This window comes from Macrobrachium nipponense, chromosome 4 (genome assembly GCF_015104395.2).
Source record: "Macrobrachium nipponense isolate FS-2020 chromosome 4, ASM1510439v2, whole genome shotgun sequence".
NCBI lineage: Eukaryota > Metazoa > Arthropoda > Malacostraca > Decapoda > Palaemonidae > Macrobrachium > Macrobrachium nipponense.
This window is the reverse complement of record NC_061100.1, coordinates 119,271,244-119,281,842: the sequence shown is the minus strand read 5'-3', so window position 1 is coordinate 119,281,842 and position 10,599 is coordinate 119,271,244. Positions and strand designations below refer to the sequence as shown.

At 37.3% G+C, this 10,599-nt stretch overlaps 1 protein-coding gene across 4 annotated transcripts in view; it reads right to left on the bottom strand.

Moving 5' to 3' along the window:
* Positions 1–10,599, bottom strand: part of LOC135211097 (apoptosis-resistant E3 ubiquitin protein ligase 1-like) — a 572,118-nt gene that overhangs the window by 90,027 nt on the left and 471,492 nt on the right. The window contains exon 1 of one of the 4 annotated variants that reach the window (XM_064244181.1): positions 8,074–8,181. The exons of the other annotated variants lie outside the window; for them this stretch is intronic. Within the exon in view, the coding sequence (XP_064100251.1) occupies positions 8,074–8,137 (64 nt within the window). The 5' untranslated portion in view covers positions 8,138–8,181. Of the gene's footprint in view, positions 1–8,073; positions 8,182–10,599 lie in introns of those variants that run through there. 4 annotated transcript variants of the gene reach the window in all.

Genomic DNA, 10,599 nt, shown 5'->3' with positions numbered 1-10,599 from the left:
CCTTGAATCTGCCAATGAAGACGAATATGTAACAAAAGAAAGGGATTTAGCATTAGAAATATGTCTAACAACACAGATATTTACAAATTTAGATTTTGATATAGAATAAAAATGTTTTGTTGAGGAAGAAGGCCTTTTAAGAACAAACACAGAAATAAAAAAGGATATATTGTCAAAACTTTGTGTGAAATCACAGAAATAAAAAAGGATATATTGTCAAAATTTTGTGTGAAATACCCAGAGTTAGGAAATAAGAATTAAATACCAAGAATGATACTTGGATAGACTGTGAGTAGGGAGGAGTTTGCTTGCATGCACTAAGTCATTTTTTTCACAGTTAGTACTAAAGCGGGAGCTCTCTAATGCTTTACACGGGATGGCACTCATGGGGGAGCATTGTTTTAAAAAGCTTTGCTTTGAATTGAAAAAGTCTGATATTGAAGTTCCTGACGATGTTATTGCTTTTTTTTTTTGTAAAGATATTAGTATATTTTCAAATATCTTAATAATTTGATCAAGTATAAGAAGCGTCAAGGGCAACCATGCAGGGAGGCACTAAGAAAAAAAATGAAAGTTGTAACTTGATAAAAATAAAATATTTTCAAAAGGCAAATATTGTTTTATTTACATTCTTTTGACACTTCTCTTCTAAAAAAAAAAGAAAAAAAAAGCTTCTTGACGGTGTGTTAGACCTACGTTCTTAATGGTTCTCACCACTACGGTCCCTCGGATGACGTAGGTGCGCAGAAGAGACTTCGAAACGTGGCAGTGGGAAACGAGTAACTTAAGCCAAAGGAGTCTATCTGATCTGGCTAAAAACACCAAACCTTGGCAACCTATGTTTCCAACTTAGAAAACTATAAGCAATATTCTCATCTGACCTACATGTACTCTCGTGATACAAGGATATTCTCTCGCTTAGAATGCCGTCATTTTAACAAACATTCATTCCATTTAATCCTTTTCTTTCTTTATTTCTACCGATCGAACGGGAAACGTGACAATACATCGTTTCGCCTTTGCCCAATCTCTCGACATACTCAAATCACAACGTATACTGGCAGACTGAATGTTTTTTTTTTTTCCTTTGACTTACATGTACTGTACATACTTTCTCAAAAAGGTACAAATTATTTTGATTCATTATCCAATGCCTTTTAACATTGCTACCTGATTACTGGAGATAAATGTCGTTTATGCAAACACCCATCTCATCATCCAATTTCCTTATACTAACAGAATCCTACCCTCACTAATTTCCGAATTCATATTCTTTCCAAAAGGCATCGGAAGACAACTGTTTTTCTCTCACATGAAAACAACCGACAGCGGGAATACAACGGCTAACAAAGACGAATTTAATTATAAGCCGAGTATCGTATGGAATGCATTCATGTAACTTGTACTAAACTAATGCGCCTTACTTTGATACAAAATCAAAATAATCTTAGCTCTGAGAGATGCAGGCTACATCCGATAACTCATTCTAATAACAAAATTGAACAAAATCTCATTTACCCATAATTTCTAATGCATAACACTCCTTATTGACGCCAGTTTTAATAGACACAATCAATCAATCATTATTTCATGTATTGCGTTTCTTTCAAATATGGTACAGTAGCTTTTCCACATCACCCATTCCTATTATTCCTGTCATTCAATTTATCCCCCATCTTACCCTCATTTGCCATAACGATGGCTTTGCATTCAAATTAACTGTCAACGTGTTTAAAAATCTATATTTTACTATAAAATCCACTGATTCTTGAACGTTCACCCCACGTGATCAAATTCACAACAGAACGATTTTGCCTCCGGTGAACATCCAAAATAACCTTCCCAAGAAACAAAGAGACGAAGAGGAAAAGAAAGGCGGCCCTCTCCCAAAAGGGACGACAGCAAAAATTACTATTCATAGCCTGAGATTCAACGCCGGCAAAGGAATTAACGAGAAGCTGCATTCAAGACAGTATGTGTGGGGGCGAAGCAAAAACGGTTAAAGTAGGTATAAATAAAGATGTAAGAACCGAAGATTAAATAGTGCAACAAATAAGTTCAGCATACCAACAAAAGCTGAATATAGATGATTAGTAAGAATACGAGAACATCGGAAAAATAACGCTCAAACCCATGAACGATGGAAAAAGTAACAGTCAAGAATAAACAAACCAACTTCAGCAGTCACCAGAAATCAAATTTTTAGCTAGCAGATACGGTTTCCGACGTTACACGTAAAAAAATATCTGACTATCTGACATCATTCAAGTGACAAAATAATACATTTTCATAACACTATAAAAGGGTGATCCTTTCGTGCGTATATATATATACATATATATATATATATATATATATATATATATATATATATATATATATATATATATATATATATATATATATATATATATACACACACACATAAATACACACACATAAATACATACACACACACATATCCCTAACTGCGTGTGATCTAGAGTACAAACAACCCGCAGGATTTACTGCCACAGTCATACCTTAACAGCTAAATCGTGAATGAACCCTTACGCATAAAGCTTTTACAATACTGGTTGTTTGTTTGTATGGTGTTTTTACGTTGCGTAGAACCTGTGGTTATTCGACAACGGGACCAACGGCTTTACGTGACTTCCGAACCACGTCGAGAGTGAACTTCTGTCACCAGAAATACACATCTCTCACCCCTCTGTAGAATGACCGAGAATCGAACTCGCGGTCACCGAGGTGGCACGCCAACACCATACCGACTACGCCACTGAGGCGTTCCGTACAGAGGGGTCGTAAACACTGACGAAACACCGTATCCCCTTGTACATCCCCTCCCGAGATGACCCTTTCCCAACAATTCCATCCCCTCTGCCTAGAATTCTCAGGTATTTCTCTCCTCCCAACTTTTAACACTTCCGAATGACGCTCTTTTACCAATCACCTCAACATTTTTCCATGGTCAGTTTTCATTCCCTCTTCCTACCCTTCTAATATCACAAACAAACCGAGCTGAAATCATAAGCCAATCCTTGAATTCTGATAACTTCTCGACTACTTCTTCCACTTTTTGTATCAATTATCCTATCCCACTTATCATCCACTTTCTCCTTGTATACGTACATGTAACTCGCCGAACTAACTAGCGTGACTCATAGTCATAGCCAGTCTCCACCACCTTCAACATGAATGTTTGTCTTTCTTGACTTTTTTCTTCCAAATAATTATCAGACATGCCTCGAGCCATTCCACCACCCCAAACTTCACTTGCTCTTCTTTCTACTTTGTACTAACACAATCTAACACACTTTTTCTTACTTTTTCTCTAAATGTCAAGTGTCTGAAAATCTTATATTTGAAAAAATCAAGTCCATTTCCAAAGACATTTTTTCAAGACACTTAATTTTCCCACTCAAGAAACTCCATGTCTACCAGCACTGGTATCATTCTGTCAACTAACTTGGCATTTCAATCCCCCGGCACTTTCCATACCTGGACAAAACACACACACACGATATCACAACATACTATCTACCATACTTACCTATACCTAAAATTTCCTCAAACATATTTGTACACTTTCAGCCAGCACCAGTCATCCTAATACCAAAAGTGATACTCATTTTGTAAGGCTGCATCTTTCACAAGGCCCCTCTCACACAACCTTTCCTCATCCTTTGCAATCCTGCACACAATGGTCTTTCACTTTTGTTTTAGTGTCAAAATATACAGCTTCTTTCCTTAAAAAATCAAATGTATCTGTCTCTTCTGCACTACATTCATGCATATCCACAACCCCAAGACTTGGCATTTTTTCTAGTTTTTTTTAATAAAATTAAAAATTATGGGGACATTATTTTCACAACACTAAATAGGGAGATTTCAGTCATTTTCATATCTAGACATTCCACAGGGATAAGTATGGCTGCCACTGGCTCCAGGAGAAAAAGTGTCGGTCATCTGCCATTCTGGGGATACCATCCATCATGAAAGGATCTACAGTTCTTTATCACGCATTCCTCTGTCTTGGGATGCATCCTACCTGTATTCCCTACACCAAACTGTTCCTTAGGTATCATCACCCAGGCTGTATCAGTTATAAACATCACATAAGCAGTTCTCAGTGTGGCTGCATTTGCCATCAACGGGTGGAGGCTCATTCACCACTGAGGAGGATTTTCTTATAGGAAAGGGTTCATGATCCTCCAAGAAGAGTTTCTCGTCCATTCGGATATATGCATCTGAATTTTAATCTACTGGCAATTCCCAAGGTGGCAGTGTCCAAGTATTGCCAATTACTAATGGGGAACTGGATCTATCTACCTTTTTTTTTTTTTTTTTTTTTGGGGGGGGGGGGGGGATTATACCTTTATTATTATATTATATATATATATATAGATATATATATATATATATATATATATATACATATATATAAATTCAAGTAATCAAAGTCAATTATGTAAAATGTGTATTAAAAATACATAAAAGACGGGAGCTTTCGTCTACTTGATCAGTAGACCTCATCAGCCGTACTGATTTTCTTTTCAAAAATTATATACAAAAAAGTTACGAAGGACAGGCAGGACTCTGGAAACGTCTCCAAGGGAGATAACCACCAAAACAAACTCTCTTAATTATGTTATTCCCTCGTTCAAATGTCTGGCCAAAAGACGAGCCGATCGTCGTGGTTGAACTACCTCCTCTGTGTGTTCGGCTGTTCCCTCGTCCAAAACTTCTGCATCGGCACCTGCAATGGGGGTTCTTCCTTCCAATGCCTGGGCAGGAGAAAGAGAGACTACCTGGGCAGTAGGAGTGGTGCAAACAACGTCTGTTCTAATATTTACAGTTTTCAGAACCAAATACGAATTCAAAAGTAGTCAGTGTATTCCGCTTCCTTATCATCATAGTTTGGAGAGGGTGCAACATTTATTAAAACAGAATAGGGAAAATAGGTTGGATTTAGCTTTTAGGTATAATACCTCGTTAAAATCAAAGTTGATTAGGCATCATGAAAAAGAAAGGAAAGATGACGTTGGAGTTTATGTGGTACCGTGTTTAGATTGCAATAAGGGTTATTATGGGGAATCTGGCTGGGGATTAGGTATAAGATTAGAGGAACATAAGCGATCATGTAGGTTGGGATCGAAATATAGTTCAGTTGCCAGACATACGTTAGAGTTAGGGCATGTAATTGACTGGGAAGGAGCGAGAGTAATTTACAAAGATAATAACGCAAGTAGACGCAGAGTAGTTGAAGGGGCTCTTATTAATATTTTAAACGTGTTTGACTTTAACAAATCATTTACCCAAGAGGATGCATTTTTAAATTATTTTCCAGTCACGTTATGGTGATTTTTTGAGATATATATATATATATATATATGTGTGTGTGTGTGTGTGTGTGGGTGTGTGTGTGTGTGTGTTGTGTGTGTGTGTAGTGTGTGTTGAGAGAGAGAGAGAGAGAGACTAGCAAAGCATGACATATAAGAACTTAAGTACTAACTGAAAAATTCTAAACGATATCAAAACTTTCAACTGACAGAGAGAGAGAGAGAGAGAGAGAGAGAGAGAGAGAGAGAGAGAGCTTTACCTTTTGATTGGTTCCGCACTTCGATTATGTGGATTCGGACATCAATTTTATCATTGACTGTATATATGTACACTGGTTGATACGGGGGTGATAGTTTCATAGCTTATGGCTAGGGAACTCGACTGATGAGGCACGAGCAATTTTTGCTGTATCATGGTATAATGAACGTTGGGGCAGAGTGCATCGAACGCAACTTGGGCAATTTCGTATTTTAATGGCTGAACCTGTGAATCTGAAGCTAAGCCCTCCCTGATTTTGAGGATATACAATGTTTGACAGCTTTCAAGCTTACACTGGACGCTACTTAATTCATTAAGTGTCATCACACTCAAACTGATACGAAAGCAAAGATCACGCAAGTGTTTTTTTTATTTTATTTTTTTTTTTTTTGTGTGAAGTTACGTAGTACTGACTCAAGTGGATTTTATGGTTTGCGCATGGTAACCAGGCAGATGGTTACAACAGTTAGCTCAGGATTGGATCACGATAGCGAATGAAATTTCGTGAATTTTATACCACGGCCGCTTGTTGAAAGTCGCACTGTTTCTAAGCCCAGAAGTAAACTATATAATCTAGTTCAATTTTCAACTGTTTGCAGTCTTCTCGATAAGGCTCACAGATATCAGATTCACCAGAAAAAAAAAAGATGAGAGGTCTTGACGTCACTAGCAATATATTCTACCATGATACTATAAAGAACAGGACAGACGACCGTTCCTTATGACACCTAATGTGACTGGTGCTGCTTTGGATATTGAATCCATTTGATGGTAAACTAGTAACTCGGGCCCTGAAAGTCCAAAACCCTCTTTTCTTTGGGAATATTACATTAGATGAAGCGATCAACTTCATCTAACGTCTTAGCGAAGTCAAAACAGATACAGGCGATTTCGCTGCCTAATTCTAGGAATCTGATCAAACTTAGAGAGAGAGAGAGAGAGAGAGAGAGAGAGAGAGAGAGAGAGAGAGAGAGAGAGAGAGAGAGAGAGAGAGAACTACATGCGTCATCATAAATAGATATGTCAAAGACAAAACACTCTATCAAGTCAATGAATGACATAAACATCTTAATTGCGCTATAAAACACAATTACACGCAAACGATCCTGCGCAGTAAGTAAATAACACAAACCTATAGTAATCTCTAGGTATCTGGCATATTCATGAAATCATGCAAAGCTCTTTTCACAACATGGCTGCCAATCGGTTGTCGCGACCTGTTGTGGACAGAATCAATCAATAATCTTCTTCAACTTCAAGATAACAAATAATCTCTGCGTCCACACTACTTTAAAGGTTCTCTTAAATACACGAAGATATCTGGAAACCTATAAACTACCTACTCATAAAATTCAGCCAGCCAAAAAAAAAAAATAAATAAATAAATAAATAAAAATAATAAATAAAAATAAAGTGTGTAGGCGCAAGGAAAAAGGTCAAACACAAGCCTCTATAAGTAGACCTGGCCCCGCGACTTGGAGCAAGAGACCAACCAAACTCAAGATAAGGAAAGCACTCTCGTTATTTTTTTAGTTGCAAAAATACGCGAATGAAGGGGATTGCCGAAAACTTCTCCATTCACGCAGACCCCAACACGTGAGTGAGAAAATTAAACAAATCCGGGGAAACTAAGAGCCAAAGGTCTAAGTCTTGCTACCGAACATGCAAGCTTAGTAGGAAAAATGAAAAACTACATAAATACGATTAATTGTTACACACACACACACACACAAAACACACACACACACACACATATATATATATATATATATATATATATATATATATATTATATATAAATAAATTCTTCTGTTAAAACACCTGCTGGACATCTTGGTTGCTAGACATCTTCCTCGGCAGCTGTTCAAGAAGTTGTTTTAAACAATGCTTTTTAATATTATGTTGTGTCAAGAAACTCCAATTTCGTGTATGTATATATATATATATATTATATATTATATATCTATCATATATATATTCTATATATATATATATATATATATATTATATATATAGACGAAATCGGAGTTTCTAGACGCCTTATAATATTAAATATTAAAAAGCATTGTTTAAAACAACTTCTTGAACAGCTGCCGAGTAAGATGTCTAGCAACAAAGATGTACAGCAACACACACAATATCTAATACTTGTAAATATTTGTCATTACGATAATGGTTTTCGGATATGATGGGCATCCCCAAAATAAACAAACAAATAAATAAAAAAAATAAAAGAAGTGAAACAGACGACCTCCTGTATGTTGTTCCTTGGCCAAAACACGACTCGGATCATCCGCTTTAAGCACCAGGTCCTGCTCAGGTCGCTCCAGTTTTACAGAAACCACACAGTTCACCCAATTACTCAAAAATCAATTGCGGTGCCATTTCTCATCCCGACAAATGACCAAGTAGCGACGCAAAAAATAGGGGTTGCCGTCAAGTCCCTCACAAAAGGAATAAAGGCCGACTTACCCTTGGAGAGCCAGTTGTTGGTGGCACTCATGTTGAGTTGCACAAAAGCACAAGTCGACGCCATCGGTGCAAGCTATTCGTATGGACGCTGCATCCCAAGCAACACACAACGCAATAACTAAAGCAGATCGACTGATGTGTATGCAGGCGAAACGGTTTTGCTGCTCCAACCCACACACGCGAGGAAGAGAGAGAGAGAGAGAGAGAGAGAGAGAGAGAGAGATTACAAGGGATATAAATGTGTATCCCTTTTGAATCTGCCTATTATAAATAAAAAACCCTTTCCTATAGCCAGTGACGTTGCTTTGGATTATTTTCTCTTTATTCCGCCCTCCCCCAACTTTCCCCCCACTTACATATGCCCTCTGACTCCCTTGGACACGTCTTGCTACCAATCTCTTCTCCGTCGTCAGAATTTCACACACCATAAGCCACGCCCTCGAGCATCCGTCGCCCGATTTTCCAACCCCACTCACCTAATACCCCACCCCCCCTCCCAATTACCCCTAAACTCCACATAATGGCCGATATCCTTTAAATACTCCCGGTCAATATTCCGTTATCAGCTGTGGACGGCACTTCCTTTTCGTTTACCTTCTTCAATAAGTTACTCCTTATCTTGATTAAAGCTTATCGCCTTCACACCGCCTGTGACGTATAGTCTCACTCTCTCATTTGATATGCATAAGTAAGACTCTCTTTCTCGCTCTCTCGGCTCAAGATTCTGTTTCTCCGCCTAAGTTAAAAATATCAAAATATGAATATCTTTTTTACGGAACTCTCTCTCTCTCTCTCTCTCTCTCTCTCTCTCTCTCATTGGAAATGCATAAGCAAGACTCACTCTCTCTCTCTCTCTCGGCTCAAGATTCTGATTCTCTACCAAAGAAAAATGTCAAAACATGAATATTTTTTTTACAGAAGTCTCTCTCTCTCTCTCTCTCTCTCTCTCTCTCTCTCTCTCTCTCTGAAACACACAATACTAAAAAGCACATTTTATAGGTCCAAAGCATTTGCACCATCTTGTGTTATGAACATGGTAATACTACTCAATTCTACTACAAACGAAAAAGAATACAAACAAGACCATTTTATACAATATCCCTATAAGATCACGCTTTATCTGCAAAAGCACGGCAACAAAATGATGGCTCCCCTCACATAAACAAAGGTAAGCAGAATGAAAAGAAAAAAAATCAAACATAGAAATAAAAGAAAACAAAGACTGGCAATGTGTGAAAAAAAGGTGGCATAAAAATGAGTAAAAATAACCGCGAAAATAATTTCTTAACAGGAGACATGATGATGAGAATATGCTATAACCAGAACCAAATACTCCAAATCCATCATTAAAAAATATAATTGAAGATACACATAACCTGTGCATCATTATCTAAGTTCATGAGTTGTTTGTTCGCAAGGCACGGTCTATAGTAGCAATTCTTGCTAACAACTGACAACAAAAACCATCTTAATGGGGAATGTTTTTCACTCTCATCATAATCTGATCATATATTTGGATGAATCCAAATAAACATTGTTTTTTCAGCTCAAACAAAATGTACCGACTTATTTGCTCTTAATGATTCTTTTTCTTTTTGTCGCCTAGAAAATTACTACACGAGTAAGATCTGGCCAATTACCACTAAACGTAACTAGCTGTGATTGACTACCAACTGTGCCCATATGTCATAAAACATTCATCCCTCATCAACATGAACCTATCTTATAGTAATCATCAATGAAAAAAAAGTGTCTTCCATTTTCGTGCGTAAGCACAAATTTAGCATATACATATTTGATTAAACAATATACAAGCGCAAAAGCTGTATGCGCTCTTAAATAAACGTATACTTATGAGAAAAAGAATGCACAGGAAATTCTCGTACATATAAAAAACTCAGGGCCACATGTTGTGAGCAGATGGCGTGTTACATCTCATCGCCAGAGGAGTATTACTTATCTTTGACTAATATCTTTAAATTCCAACGAGTCTAATGAACATAGCCGTTAGTCACAGATACCGGTGCTAAATCTCTTGAATGTATTTGCGTGTCACTCTTGAGAAATACTTGAAATAAACAGTGATAAATAGGCAACATTGAAAGCAACAAAATATGGAAGTTACAATGTAAACGGAATGTTAAATAATTTTTATCAAAATTTTCTGAATATGCTGGGGTATATTTAGAAAATACGAATTTGTAGTAGCACAAAGGTCGGTGGCATCACTGATGGAAAAAAAATTCCAACACTTTTTTTTCAAATGTTACTACGCGCACAAAAATGTGATGGACTTGGACCGACAGTGAGACAGGACAGTCATAGTAGGTCTTTCTATAACCCTCCAACAGCTTTGAAGGGGGATAAAAATTAACGAGAGAGAGAGAGAGAGAGAGAGAGAGAGAGAGAGAGAGAGAGAGAGAGAGAGTTGCTTTCCAATACATTAATTTGCAAAGTTGCCTCATTGCAGTCTCTTCATCCGCTCTAAAATTGTAATCGACAGAACTCCTCAGGAAAAAAGAAGTC